Genomic DNA, 15891 nt, shown 5'->3' with positions numbered 1-15891 from the left:
TGACGGTAAAAAAAATATAGGGTCAAAGATGTCTGATAACAATTCACAATGAATAATTGGAAACAAAAACAACTGACGTGAAGAATTTTGAGTTCACTCAACGAAACAAAACTACACATTTTTAATTGTGTCAAATCTCTATGATGCTCGAATCCATAATAGCAGCTATAGGTCATCAATTGCTAATCTTATTTCTTCAGAAATTTCTTGGCACCTCCAACCCTGTAATTACTTCCTCATATCGATATTGAATTGCATTGCAGGGCATCAAAATCTACCGCGCTGGTTGCATTGTTGCATGAAGAAAACATGGCGTCGAGTAGTGGCCCTGACACAGACCCGGAGGATGCATTGAAAGAGCAGAAAGGAGGTATCTAAAAAGTTACAATTTTGTGCCTTTTTCATCTTTAATCAGTAAGATCATGGTCAGGTTTATCTGAGAGTATTAATATGTATTGCAGGCTATGCCTAGATATGTAAAAGGACAGAGGAGGAGGGACGTCCCTCTTTGATAACATCACCTCAGCAGCACGTAAAAGACTGTTCACCATTTTCCTACAGAGTTGCTTGAGGGAGCACCGTTTGCACTGGGTTTAAGCCACAGGTGAATGTGTTTGCATGTGCATTCGAATGAGCAACACGACCGTTTCCTAAATTTACTAATTCAATTCCGTGTGATGAAATATTTTAAAAAAGATCAGTCGAACTCTATTTAAAAATGCAAATGTGTGTACGTTAAATGTACTCTCGTGTCCGAAGTAGATGGGGAATAAACAGTGTGGGTGGGAAATTTTCCAGATTCCTTTAAATGGGAGAGGGGTTTGGGTCTGGAATAAACATGTGGGTGGAAAATTTCCCAAATTCCAATAGATGGGGTTAATGGTTAGAAAAGTCTCTTAAAATTTGAAATAAATGGAATATCATCAAGACTCTTGTTTCTTTTGCTTTTTGCTAAAAATAGAGCAAAGTAAATTCAGAATAGGACAATTTGATAAGAATATATAGTTCTTAAAACACTAGGAAAAATGATAAACATTGGGACTAGAACCATCATCATTTAGTTGTGGCTTGGAAGTATGGTATCTTGTATATGCATTATTCATACTGTCAGCTGAAAAACATAATACCACAAACAAATAAAATTATTTCTAAGGCTTTATTCTAGAGGCTGAAAAAAGATAATATATATAAATTAATTTTTTTCAAGAATCTTGGAATATAACTATGGGAGTTTGATAGAATTTTCAATTATAATCCACCAAATTTTATATCATTTCAGCATAGGCAACTCTTTGAATCTCACTCACACCCTTGTCACCCTAGAGCATAAGCAATCCTTTGGCATGTGAAAGTTTCCATCGAAATAGGACACTTTTTAGGTTGACACTGCCAGTACAAGGGTGGTAAACAGTGCCCTTTCTGGTATGAAAATTGCAGCACTGGCATAGTTAGCTGGCATAGTTAACTGGTTTTAAAGTGAATATCTATTGCTGCAATCATTGAAGTTCAAGCTGTTATGGTGCCATTAGCAACTTGTACACTCCCCTCGCAAAAGTATCCGTACAGTCTGAAGATTGATTGCGCTTTCAGACAGAAACAAATTTAGGCTTGCGATAATGACTTTTTAACTTAGTGGTAATCTTTTTTTGAGAAACCTTCCGAAATTATCCAAGACATTAAAATGTTGCAAAACCTCTGTGCTTTTTATCCTTTATCACATTTTGTTAAAATGAGAAACCATTGCACTACAAGCCTTATGCAAATTAACTGATGTCAAATAAGCAAAGGACAGCAAAGTCAGGTGACAAGGACTCAGTTAAAATGGGCCAATAAAACATGGTAAATTTTTACAAACTGGTTCTTGAGACACAAATAAATTCGAATAAAAAAAATGAAACATGTTTACTCTCAGTTGGGAGAAATTTAAGCATGGAGATGCCACCAATTGCTTATTAAAGTTTCTTGCAAATATCACTTATCATTCAGTGCAAGGCTATTAAGCCAAACTATTTCTTCATCGCTGCAAGTTTTGCTGAAATAGATCGGTGCGAGGGTACATTTACAATTCATTATCATTTTCCTTGCAATATTTACCAACAACTTTTGAAAGTTAAATTGTTTGTGAACATTCAATACAATTTTGTGTAATGACCTAAACCAGTTTTAGTGCAAATCAGTAAGGGCAGAAGATTCAGCCGTTGGTGTCGTGAGAGCTCTTGCTTTTTTTTACCGTGACAAATTTTTTATGCTTCTTGTTTTTCAAATTTTTTTGCATATGTTGAAAGCGGCAGTCCTTGCGCATCCAATGATATAAGCAACTTAATGATAGCTTTTTTCCATCATTGTGAAATATTGTGTCTAGACACTGGTCAAAAGTCAATTCTATCTTTATGGTCGCTACCATCTTGTGGAAAAACCCGCGCAAAGTTTGCTCACATATCAATATAATGAATTGTTTCTGATGAATAAAAAAAACCAACAACCAAAAAGGCTGAAAGAAAAAATTTGAGGAAATGGATTAAAACATTTTAATGAAAATTGCCTAAAATTTGTGGACAACAGATCCGCAGCAACAAAATTTGTAAACAACAAATTTCTCTAACAACAGATTCGCAACTAAATTTGAAACTGTCTGGATACTTTCGTGAAAGGAGTGTACTAGCAGAACTCCATTTGTCCAAAGTTCTTGTACAGCCTATTGCTTATGTGAGCAAAGCTCCTTTTTGCAATGTTTTTATGAGCTTCTATTTAGTTTCTTTTGTTATGTAACTTTCATAGATGTATTTGTATTTTTATGGGATTCACTCTCACAATTTAGTCCCTAGATAAATACTGAAAATCAGATTGAATCAGCCTTTTTTATACCTGAAAATTAGAAGTGTAATTTGATGATAAAAGTAGACTTTGTTTAGTGATGGAGATATTTTTTTGCTTTACAGAAAGCGACCCATATAGGACCATTGAAATAAATGATGATGACACAGTAAGTTCTCTCTTGTTTTTATCATCAAAATATATGCATACTGTTTGAATTATATGAAATTTTTATTGATGTAATTACCAGTGGTAGTAAAAAATTTGGTCATGGGTTGAAGTCCTGTTGGGATCACTTTCCACAAATCTCTAGCCAAATCGGCTGTCCATCCTTTTGAAGTCCATAAATGAGTACCCAAGGTATTCGCTCTAGAATATCACTCTGGGGGCACAACCTGCATCAGCTATTAGTTGCCAAAACCCTTATCTGCATCAACAAATAAAAAATTGCTTGCTTGCTTGCTATCTGCAAAAGTAAGAATGATCTCAATAATATATAACTTCCACTTTGTCTAAAAAGATCAAATTGAGAAATACTCTGTACCAGAGAGAAAGTTAGAAAAATCTGAGTCTAAAATTTAGGAGGAAGGTTAATGAGTCTACATTGGGATGTTCCTTGGTAGCTTTATTGTGAAAGTCAAACTGTGAAATAATTTGATATAGTATGTATTACAAATTTGCAATATGGTGCATTTACCATTTTTAAACGTGTTTGACAAGTGTTAACAATTTGCAAATATTTTTTTAGGAGGTTGACTTGACCCATGGTGGACTTGAGAAAATAGAAGGATTAGAGAAGTTGTATCAAGTAGTGGTATGTGAATCAAATATCACATTAGAATGATCTAGATTCTGAGAATCCTCTTTACCTTTGTAGCACAATGTTGTAATTTTGTTGTTAAAAATTTTTATTTCAGAAACATTAAATTCTCTAACAAAGTACTTGTGGATCATCTGCTACACTAGGAGTAGAGCCTGACTTATAAACTGTTTTATTGTTGAATTTTAGTTTGCTAATCATTTACTAGTTGTGTAAACTATGAAACAACACATGCTTTGCAGGGGCGTTGTGGCTAGGCAGGACACCAGGTGATTTCTTGTGGGCCCCTTTCAAGTGAGTTTGTAAAACCCAGGAAAATATTTTTCATGTGAAAAAAATCCTTGACAAAAAAATCCCCCACTTACATGTAGACTCAAGTTAGAATTAGAGACTTGGAGGTCAACAATACAAACAGGGCCCTGTGATAGGGATATGTGAAATATGAACAGGGCCACTGAAAGGTGGACAAGGAGGGGCAAACTGCCCCAGGGACTCAAAGTCTAAGGGGCCTCTTAAGGTAAGGAATTCTATTTCAAGCACTGAATTTTAATGAAACGCAACAAAGCCTTAAAGCTGTGCCTTAAAAAATCATAATAAGTTGTAAACTATTGCAAGAAGATGACTGCAAGAAACATTCTAAAATGTATTTCAAACTAATTCAAAGGGCATGGTGGCAAAAATATTCTGCTAGCTTCGCTCGCAGTGCACGCAATTTACCTGTCCCATTTGTGTTTGTTTCAAATGTACACTACATGATACAAACACAGTCCTTAAGAGACTATTGTTAGAGCAAAGGAGACACCCCTATTAAATATAGCAGATGAATCTTTAGAAATGGTATTAAAAGCTGGTATCTTTTCAATATTTCATAGGTGCATGGTTTCCAGGTATGTACCATTTTTGGCAACTTGGGTTTGTGATTGGAGATTTCATACATAAGAGCAGGCCCCTCTATAATAATTTGCTCCTGGCCCTTTTCTGGGAGCTACGATGCCCCTGGTGTTTGGTAAAATCTTTTTCATGTTAATGTTATGTTTGTATATTTTATTTTTTCTAGGTTCTTTGTCTTAGAAGAAATAAAATCAAAAAGATTGAAAACTTAGAGTCATTGACAACATTGACGGAGCTAGACTTCTATGACAATCTTCTTACTGAAATTGAAAATGTGGATACTTTGGTTAATCTTGTGTAAGTCGGAGTTTTTTCAACATAGCCTCAACTAAGGTTGACAATTGTCATTAATAAGTTGTAAATATCATATTGGTTTGTTGATGTATGATTTCTGTATTCATGAAGTTCTGCAAAGCTCTGCACAGAGACATAGGAACAGGGGGGTCACTGGGGGCACTAGGGGCACATGCCCCCACTTTTTACAGATGTCCAAAAAGTGTCTTCATATTGCCATGAATTTACTACCTGAAGAATAAACTTTGTATCTTAGCACACCACTCTTTTTATCTGCTATGAAACAAAAAGAGTTTTCTCACATTCTTTGTTACCTTGCTAAGATCCCCTTTCCTCTGCCGGTCTCTGTCTGCAATGGATTTTGCAGAGATAATGGGCCCGGCATGTATGTATCAAAATTTAATAGGATTACCCTTGTCAAACCTGACAATCAACAAAAAGTTGAAGAACCGTTTACCATTTCAATATGGGCACATTTCGATTTTTACAATACCAAATTGTCTTAGGACTCCAGGGACTAGGGGGGCTTATAAGTAATAAATTCCATTCCAAGAACAGAAATAATCAAACATGACAAAAGTGTGTTAAGCATGATTGAAAAAGTTTTCGGGTCGTTTCGCTCGCTGGGGCCTCCTCTTTCCCTTTTTTCATTGGCTACCAAATCCCCTTGCGTGGCCCTGGTCAAAAATTAGTCCTTGCTTCAAGGCAGGATTATGGAACCTTTAAGGGATAAGATAAGAGTTGAAAAATATAGCTAGAATAAATTCCCTTTGCACTTGTTATATTCAGCATATTATTATGTACAGATGCTACCTCCAGATGTTTTAAAGCTCGCCAAGACTTATCTAGTAGCTCCTATGACTTAATCTTTGGCAGAAAGATCATTTATGTCTAAAGTAGTTTGAATTCATATCTCAGGAAATTGATGACTGAGAAAAGATATAACAATTTACTTTTTCTTAATACATAATTTCAGGACAGACAAACTAGATATAGCTGATATAGTAAAATATTTACCTCCTGAAACTTAAGAAGACAACAGTTTTTTTGTTAATTGTAAATTTTTTTGTAAAATAGTTACATTAGGTTTTTTATATTAAATCTGTTCAGTTCCATTTTTCATCTTTCTTAGTACAAAACTTTTTAACATTCTTAGGGGTGGCTCTTAGATTAAAGGGTGTGGTTAAATTACCCTAAAGCCTCTGTGCCCCCACTATCCTGATGCTTCCAACATCTCTGGTCCTGTATATATAGTGTCAAGCATAACATGAACATTCCTGTGTTTCATGGTCAATCTGTTCCATGAACAATACACCTTTTGCCACTTAAACAATAAATTATTTTCTTTTTAATTTTATTACAGAACTCTGGATTTTTCTTTTAACAAGATTCGAAAAATAAGAAATATTGGCACACTTGTGAAGCTTGAAAATTTGTTTTTTGTTAACAACAAAATCAGCAAGATTGAGAACTTGGCATCGTTTACAAATCTTACGATGTTGGAATTTGGATCTAATAGAATAAGGGTGAGTTTGTTTTTGGAAAGATTTACACAGTTATAAGCTACTTACAGTAGTATGCTGTAATTGTGTGATGCTATTTTTTTATTGATATTATGTTGCAGTGTCATGATTCAATTTTTCTCATAGTATGCAGAAGGGAAGTCTGCTGACTGAGGCTGTTCCCTGGATTCTATTAACCTTGCAATAAAAACTCTGTATGCAATGAAAATATCCTCTGATAAAGCTCCTTATTACTGGCTATTTACTTTTTAAAGTTTTAGTATTTTCAAATTTGATTTATTTAAAAAATTGTTAGAGCACCACAATATTCATGTTGTAAAGTAGACTACTCCATAAGTAAGCTTCCTTCCCAAGTTATCGAGGCTGATGCTAAACTCTGTACAATTCCTCCTGTACAATGCTTATTTATTTAGTGTTTGTGTGTCAGAAGTGTTTATTAGATTACAACAGGGAACTATATAATACAGAAATTTAGTAAGACTGTAGTAGAAAGGAGGTGGAAGCAACTGTGAGGATTTCTGGTATTTATTCCAACACTACGAAAATATAATGACAGATGTAAATTACTGATCTTATAGCTACCATGTTTATCTTTCTGCTGCTGTAATACTTGCCCTTGGAGACAATAACCCTGTTTTAAAATGAGTGTTTTCGTTAAAGACGAGTTGGATAGTATGCATTTTAGGTCTTTGTTTAAAGTTGTCTTGATTTTGTTGACATTTGATTTTGCGTTGAACATTATTTTCATTCATTATTTAAAGTCTTGTTTTGATTTGACAGCTACCAAGAATTATTAAACATTCCTTAGTTAGCGATATTTGAGGTTATATTATTCAAGCTTTTTTGTTCAGTTTATAAAGCCACTTATGATTAAGGAGCAAATTTTTCTTAACAACTTTACATTCTTTGAAAATGTTTTCCTTGCAAAACCTTTTACCTAACAACCGTATTTGTTTAAAAAGCGACATCCCAAGTGTAAAATATATTGTTGACCACTAAACAGATCCTTTTTTCAAGTTTTACCTGTCTCTAGCACCTTAACTTCGTACCGGTTTTGTTCATAACAATCATGGCTTTCACATAAATTTTTTTTTTACAGAAAAATTCTTATTGATAGTTGAGTCTTTTTCTCAATCTGTCATCCATTGGGCCTGCATTTTGTTGTGATGCATAAATTGTTTCTTCGTCTTTTTCCAAGTCTTTTCACAAAAAATTTTAGACATCCTGTTTCAAATACATGCTGACTTTTAATCGACTTAATTGAATTTGATTGGTTGATTAGATTCTTAGAAGTACCACATTCCATACCTGTAACTTGCAAAATCTCTCTTCCAAGAAACTGGAAAATCTAGACTCGCTTACAAGTCTCAAGAGGTTGTTTGTTGGAAGAAACAAGATAACAAAGTTAGAAGGAATAGGCAATCTGAAAAAATTGGAAGTACTGTCAATCCAAGTATGTACCCTTGCAATTTTAGTAACTCATATTATCCTTTCTCTTTTCTATATAATGATTCTTATTTGTTACTTATATTTTGTAAGCTTTGTGATAGATAACCTGTTATTAAGGATGAATTGCATTTTTCTTCTTTACTGGAAGGATCGATAAGTGTATTAATATACCATTCTGTGGCTGTTTGATCTTCACCCTGAAAGCGTTGCATACAAGAAGAACATATCTGTTTTGTAGTTAAATTGGCAAAAAGCAGAAACCTTATTACATCATTTGTCTTGAACACGTTTTGTTGTACTCTCTGAATCGAGACGGTAAATTCTCTTTGAAGAAATGTAATTATTCTTTGCGATGTTGACGGAAACTGCCTAAAAAACAAATGTAATTAGGTGTCAAAAGGACTAGTTGTTTGCTAGCTAATCTTTGGTCGTTTGTTGCCTTAACTAAACTTAGCAGGGCGAGTGACCTAGCTGTTCATCGGTTAAATCTAACGAGAAGAGTTTACCACAGATGTAAGACGAACACAAAGTAGCCATTTTAGTTATAGCAATCTTTCCTCTAGTCAGCTTATAATAACAGTTGGAATTGTTTTGTTCACGATTATTTGGGCTTCTATTTGTTGCATCGATTTGAGACTTCGTTTTTTTGTGTGAGCAAGACTAAAAAGCATTTCAAGTTCTCAAGAACGGACGCCATTGGAACGGTAATCTCAGCACATCAAAGACTGTCGTTGCTTCTTACAAGTTAATTTTATTTGCACGAATTCAAAAAAGAATTTTCCCATGCATCCAGGCTGCTTGGGTTGTCACATCACATTGAGAAGAACGTTTTGATTCATCGAATCAAAGTATTTATGTTTACTGGGACAGTGACGAGAATTGCTGCAAGTTTTGGGTGCTATTTAGGGTGCAGTGGACACTCAAATAGAAACAATTATTGAATTATGTTGTTTCGTGTTGCTTTGTCGTGACACCATTTAATGCTGCTCTTAGTTATTCTAGCTATTTTACAAAGGGCCGTACAATAAAAAATTCACTTTAGCTCAATGTGATGAACAGTCTTTTTTACGTTCGAGACCTTGCTAGACACAGTATCATTTTGAAGAAGGAATGAATTTATGCAACATACAGAAGTGTCAATTGCATGTTAACTGTAGTGTATGGACACCCTGTGCCTTGATTCGAGCTTCTATTGGACGTAGTTTGTAGAACCGTTTGATTTGAGTAAATGTTAGCATAATACGCATAAATGGTCTTTCGGGTTTCAGTGTCTTATAGAAGTATAAATGCGATAAACCTGCGAAGGAGATCGCATAACTGATCTACGAAATCTGCATTAAAGAGCATGTGGTATTTATTTAGAATCAGCTGTAACACATGAATACAGGAAAATAGAAACCTCCTGAGATTGCCTTGTATTCACTCTGATCTCGATATCAAGCCAATCATTACCTCAGCAGGGAATGAACAGATTAAGATCTAAGCAAAGAAGATAAAAGGATCGAGATTATATAGAACGTGGAGCTGAATGTAAACAAGAAGAAGACGTCTTTATTTGCTATCCTTGTACAGGCTGAATCAAATTGTGCTCTTAAATCACAACACACGATCTGTTTGAATCCAATCATATCAGCTGTTATAAATTCGTATTATTTACTGGCAAAACTCAAGAATATTATTCAGTGCTTTTCAAACGTAAAGCAGGTAACTTAGTATTTTTTCCGGGGAAAAACGTTTCCTTGTTGCTGTAAAGAAAAGAGAGGAGGTTTGAAGAAATTATCCTGGTGTGCTCCTAGCTTGTGCATTTGTATGAAGCAGGTCAAAAGCTCTATGAAGATGTTTGAAATAGCTATTTTGAAAAAGATAAAAAGTCAAAGTGCAAATGATGCAAAGCTGAAGTGCGGGGATTTACTTTGCCGAATAACCTCTACATTCTAACTCATTCTCATGGACCTTATTGCGCTTTACTAGATACACAAACAGCCGTAGACAGCAAGATCTAACGTTTAATCTTGGAATAAAATTGGTAAAGCTGTTAAATAGTTCATAGCGTTTAATACCCACAGACCTGGTCAAAACAAGGAATCACGCTTATTTCTACACTTAATAACCAGCTAAAGCGTTTCAAGAAGTAGAGAAATCGTCGAACATGACTCAATGGGTAGTTATGACAGTGTGTCTTTTGACAATGGGTCTACTCCTCTGTTTTTTAAAGCTCTTCCTATGGTGGATCAGTCGTCGAGAAAGAAGAAAACGCAGGACGAGAATAATTTTTTCCAGAAAGTTCCAAATAAAGAGACCTGTTTCCATTCAAATTAAGTCGCAGAATGATACGCACGAGGGGAGGGCGAGGATCTCAAAACGTAGCATGTCCGACCTGTCCACAATTCACGAATCAATGGAACGTTCAAAATTTCTTGGAAGCTTTGAAAACATGGATGCGGTATGCGTGATTTGTTTAGGATCTTACAAGGAAGGACAAAAGCTTTTTCTTTTGAACTGTGGTCACGTTTATCACGAATCCTGCATTCTGACTTGGTTAGATGACGAAAAATGTTGCCCAGTGTGTAGAAACATAATGACTGGCAGTGATTTGGATTTCATTGTAGAAACATTGCCTCTATCCAGCAAATCGTACAGCAAAACAAGTTACATCTGAAAGAAATATCATTTGCAAGGAGGTGATTTAAGCAAGGTTTTCCGACTGGTCAACCACGCAGCTCTCTACAGGATATTTCATGACAACTTATTTTTCAAAGGCTGCTTTAAATATTCGTCCGGGTACATATTTGTCTTTGCTCTTACCCCCGAGCCGTTCTTATGTTTAATATTGATTGAATGCTGCTAATTAATTCAGACAAGCTCAGCGCTTTCTTTGTTAACGAAATGATTGATCGGTTTGCACCTGCCGACATTGCTCTCTCAGAAACTTTTTGAAATTGGGAAAAATTTGTCAAAGATGCACAATTCTTTTGCGATCAGCAACGTTATCAATTTTCAGTGGATTTTAAAGAAAGGTCCACTTTCAGTGCTGCGTGGAACTTGCCATATAGGGGGTGCCGCACCGGAGGCATTACTTGCACAAAGAGGTTCGTCAGAAATGTTGTGAGGTGATTCTGAAACGAGGTCTGGTTGCACATGTATGGTTGCGTGAATGAACAATGCAAGGTTGCCGAGAACTAATTTCAAGGTGCTGAAGGAGTACAAGTTTATTTTCTGCTCTTTTCTAATATTATTTTTATTGTACAGTCGAAGGTGTATTATTTTTAAGTCATGGTTGACGATTTTTGATGTTCCCCCAATGTTGATTTAACCGTTTATTGGCGAGGTTTTGTCAATCGGAATCAATCGGAAACATTAAAGCATTCGTTAATGGTTACCTCCATAAAGTGAATTCCTCTGAAGAAAAAGTTATTTTTTAAAGCTTATTGCTTACGATCTTGTAGAGCCCACTTGAATTGGATTGCAAGGAAATGCGAAGACATAGCATACCTAAGTACTTTCTCGTGAACACTCCTCAGAGCGTAACGTTGTACTATTCTCTGAATAGTGTCGGGTAAAGAGTACTTAAGTATACTATGTCTCATTAAAGGCCCACTTAACCTTTTTGAAGTAGCCTCCAGATCACGGACATTTCCAACGAACGGATACTAGCTCTACAGATCTGTTGAACATGCCAGCCATTTGTTCAACGACCATTAAGAAGCCCAGTGTAAACAATAATATTCCAAAGTGCCACGCCCGAACCCCTTTATTTCTGAGAAACGGAGGCAAGTAACTGAGGTTAAGGGTACTGTCCATAGGAAAGATTGACATTGTCTAGACTCAGCAACTCTTGTCTTATCTTTCTATGAAAGCGCTGCTATATTTCTGACAAAATCCAGCTCAACTTGTAACTATGTTCTTCCATACATATTCTATGTTGTTCATGTAGTCATTTCGTAATGTACCTTCTTGGGAAACCATTTTCAATTTGATAACCACCTTCTATTCTTCCAAACTCTTCTAATGTCCCAACGCTTAGTAAATTCTTAAGAATTCTAATTCCTGGAAACAACTTTTTCTGCTCAGCAGATAACATTTCCCCACGTGACTCTGCAGTGTGCAACGAACACTAGGGTTTTTAATCACCGTTCATTTTGCAGAGCAACCGATTGTTGAAGATCGAAGGGCTGGAAGGGTTAGTTTGCCTTCAAGAACTCTATATAAGTCATAATGGTATTGAGAAACTGGAAGGGCTCGATCAAAACGTAAGTTATTTTTGTAACTATTATGATTACTTTTATATTCGAAACCAACCTCACTTAAATATGAAGTTGTATTTCAAATTATACAGCGAAACTTGCCAATTTCCCACTGTCTTCGTAGCTTGCAAATCTTTGAAGTCAATAATTTTTATCATACGATTCTTTTTCCAGTATCATAAATTTGGAGTATCATATATCCATTGCCTTATATTGACAGAGAATCAAGAGTACTAAAACCTAGAGCGCTAACTAATTGGCCCTGCGAAGGAGCATCATAGAAACCTGTCCTCTTACGGGGACCAGGAGTAGTCAATGATTTTGCGTGAAACTTGTTCCATCATTAACGAAGCGTCGGTGGTGTAGCGGTTAGCATGGTTGCCTTCCAAGCAATCGATCCGGGTTCGACTCCCGGCTGACGCATTTTTGTGTTTTTATAGCCTTGTTTAAACATTATAAAAATGTCCTATAACCTATCGCTACACCTATCGCTGCGATGAAACATTTTCTACTCAAGCTACAAGCTATCGTTTATTCGTCATAAGGTACCCGCTGTTTAAATATGCGATGAGAATAGTAAAATGTTATTACCGGTTCAAGGTTTATTCAAAGTTTATCCCCCTCCCCCTTGAGTATGCGATGGAAACAACGACGTGGTTATACCTTCTTTATGTGAGAGTTTATTTCACGAGGACTCATTTAACTAGACATTTTCTATAAATAACGAGAATCTTTTTGCTACTGGTTTTAGAGATTTGAAATTTGAAATCAACAAAAAATTAGATGATTTTATTTAAAATATGAAAAATTGTGATTTTTTTCTGTTTTGTGGGTAACTGCATTTAAAACTGCAATTCTTGATGATAAATTTCCAATGGTAAAGTTTCCATCAAACGTACAGCTTCAAAATCGTTTCAAATAGCATGAGCCTTAATGCATCCAACTTTTGATAGGCGACATGAAGAATCCGGACAGGTATAATGTTTTGCTGGATGTCATATTATTAGGAGAAAGTTCCCTGACCCTAAGCAACCTTTGGTTCATTAATGCAGTCAAAAAACTCCTCAACGTGTATGACACGAGGTTAACTGGGGGTGATCCTGACAAGATTTTTCAGTTTTGCCCTCTCTTTATTGCGTAGCCTTACATTTTTCCTTCCAGCCAGTCAGCAAATGTTATAAAATTTATCAACTTCTGGTAAACTTTTTATATTAACTCTCCTCTTTTTCATGCAATTCGATTGTCTTTATATTTACCACTTCTTTTTAAGCATTTCAATAACAATTCCATCACATCAAATTGAGTTTATCAGTGATTAATGGTTTGTGGCTTGATGAGTGAACAGCTTTATAGGAAATCGTATACAACTAGCATAATCCGTGAAGCTGTCATTGAATGAAGGCTGTTTGACTTGCAGGTGAATCTGAACACCTTGGATGTTGCTGGCAATAGAATCAAAAGACTTGAAAATATTTCCCACCTGAGTCATTTGGAGGAGTTCTGGGTATGAGCATGTCGTGTCAAGATATCTTTCATTATTACGTCACCGACGCTATCTTCATAATCTTTCACTTAAAAGAGTTTTTAAATGTGTTTCAGATCATAATAAGATTAATATTTTTAGAATGTTTACATTTGACCACATGGCACGAAAAAGCACCACCAAAATTATTTTAAAAGTGCAAAAGAAGTAATATCTGATACAACTTTACCGAGATTCAGCAAGTGAAAGAGCTGACTGTTTCCAATGTTTTCGGCGTGTGTCAAGATTTGAAAACCAAGACCAATTTGTAGGGATTTGTTGGTAAAAAACCATGTACTTATGTAGCCATGTCTTATGTAATGTGTTTAGAATTTCATTAATTTTGTACACGTGGACAAGTTTAAAAATACTTACATATAGAATTCTAAAGAGCCGTGTTTTACTTTCAAGGTTAATTTTTCTTAAACATCGAATTTCGAAAAACAAATATTTAGTTTTAATGAATCTTTCGCTCCAAAGAATAGATATTTTCATAAAGATCTCGTTATAGATTATCTGTTTTCGACTCTGTTTTTATCGCTTTGAAATCTAATTTCTAGTGTAACGATAACAAGGTGGAGGATTGGAATGATCTTGACGAACTGAAGAAAATCAAGTCTCTGGAAACGGTGTATCTAGAGAGAAATCCTATTCACTTCAACGACACCAGTGGCTACAGGAGAAAAGTTCTGCTTGCATTGCCAAACCTAAAACAGCTTGATGCAACCTTAACTGGGAAATGAAGCCGTAGCTTTCGATCATACACCATTGAACTTTAGCCTTTACGTTCACTGCTTTTTATGCAGGAAAAGGAAGAATTGAAGTTATGAAACATTGTTTTGCAATCATTATGGAGGCTGAATTTAAATGACAAATCACATGTTTATAATAAGATTGTTACTGAAAACTTTAAAGAAATTTCTGATATTTTAAACAAACATGAACTTTGACACGAACTTTGAACCATGATCTTCGAATATCACCATTGATGAACACATAGTTGCTACATTTGTTTATGTTATTTGCCTGTAGCTAATATGTGACAGACCAAAGAAATGACATTAAAATTTAAGGAATCAGTTTAGACTTCTTGATGCAAGTAAAGTATTATTTGTTGATCGTTACTAGGCTGTAACTATTGTTCGATCATCGTGGCTTTTTTTAAATTTTATCCAACGTACGTAAAGTTGGCAAAAAGCAAGAGACAATTAGAGACAATTTCTTTCAAGATCTGGTAACAATCAGTTTATAAAAAGTTGCCTTGTTGTCCATCTTGGGCTTTCTGGCTGCCTGAAATCCTTCTCGATCTAAAAGCTATGTTGCTTTTATCTTTTTGTTGCTTTATATCCCGATAAGAAATTTAGCCCATTCACCAAGATTTTTTACTACAACTATTCATTTATAATACGCATTTTACAAAACCTTGTTATTTTATTTTGCCAAATTTGGGAAACGTGTTTCACATTAACTCATATAGATTCACCCTTGCTTTACAAAGATTTAGACAGTATTTAAAGAATTTTTAGCATCACTTTCAATGTATAACTTATATACAATGCATGATCTGCCATAACAAAGCATGACATCTTTTGCTTTGCTTTTATTTGCGGCTTTGTCTTTCTCTGGCTTTCTACTTCCGTATTTAGTTCTTGGAATTGCAAATTACCGAGGCAAAGTTACCAAAAACCTTTCAATGATCCTGACCTCTCTGCGGGATTAGCAGTAGCTCATTGGTCAAAAAACAGGGAACCAATCAAACGCGAACCAATCAATTGTTTGCAAATACGAAATCTGAAAGCTGGACCTGGAAATCTGAAATGATCACACTGTAGTTAAAGAAAAGATAATTCATTTGACAGAACACAATGACCATGAACAAAGAAGTACTAGATTACTGGCTGTTTTTTTAGACTGTATAAAAAATGAATAGCTAGCGGCGCCAAACCCAAAGCCCAGGACACCAAAATCAAATAGGGGAATATTTCCCATCTTCCTAATAATTACTTGAAAGATGGCCTTTTTTAGAGTATGTCATTATCATAAAGAGATTAGGGCATCAGCCATTAAAGCGTGCGATTTTTTCTGCACTATTTTTGTAAACCCGGAGCAAGCAAAACGACCTTATTGGTAGCGAGCTCAAAAAAGGGTCAAGAAAAATAGACTTTTTCATGTCGGCAAAAAGGTTATTGTGCTCACCGGCTCCTCGAATTATTTTCAAAACTGCGACGTGCCTCTATTTATATCGGACTCATCTAAATTTGCAAAAATTTATTAGAATATACTTATGTAGCATATTGTAATTGTTTGAAGTGGCAACAGATGGTGCAAGTTGTG

General features: G+C 35.3%; 1 protein-coding gene and 1 non-coding gene across 2 annotated transcripts; both read left to right on the top strand.

Annotated features, from left to right (window-relative positions):
- Window positions 1-274: 274 nt before the first annotated feature.
- Window positions 275-15160, top strand: LOC135688187 (uncharacterized). Its single transcript, XM_089113915.1, has 9 exons — window positions 275-370; window positions 2940-2983; window positions 3563-3628; window positions 4692-4822; window positions 6183-6345; window positions 7679-7795; window positions 11937-12041; window positions 13453-13539; window positions 14118-15160. Exons 1-9 carry the CDS (start codon window positions 310-312, stop codon window positions 14298-14300), a joined length of 957 nt encoding a protein of 318 aa, XP_088970041.1. The 5' UTR covers window positions 275-309; the 3' UTR covers window positions 14301-15160.
- Window positions 12387-12458, top strand: Trnag-ucc (transfer RNA glycine (anticodon UCC)). Its single transcript has one exon. It is a non-coding gene; the product is annotated as a tRNA-Gly (tRNA).
- Window positions 15161-15891: the final 731 nt, after the last annotated feature.

The sequence above is a fragment of the Rhopilema esculentum genome, chromosome 19, assembly GCF_057945365.1.
Source record: "Rhopilema esculentum isolate cy_ngs chromosome 19, ASM5794536v1, whole genome shotgun sequence".
NCBI classification, from domain to species: domain Eukaryota; kingdom Metazoa; phylum Cnidaria; class Scyphozoa; order Rhizostomeae; family Rhizostomatidae; genus Rhopilema; species Rhopilema esculentum.
Note: the sequence above shows the minus strand (reverse complement) of the source record. Positions and strands in the feature narration are given on the sequence as shown.

What these genes read in the sequence shown, in the direction of transcription:
- LOC135688187 (XM_089113915.1), top strand. Translation starts at nt 310, where the DNA reads ATGGCGTCGAGTAGTGGCCCTGACACAGACCCGGAGGATGCATTGAAA. An exon ending in ATTGAAAGAGCAGAAAGGAG is followed by an intron (nt 371 to 2,939) that starts GTATCTAAAAAG and finishes TTTGCTTTACAG; the next exon opens with AAAGCGACCCATATAGGACC. An exon ending in GATACTTTGGTTAATCTTGT is followed by an intron (nt 4,823 to 6,182) that starts GTAAGTCGGAGT and finishes ATTTTATTACAG; the next exon opens with AACTCTGGATTTTTCTTTTA.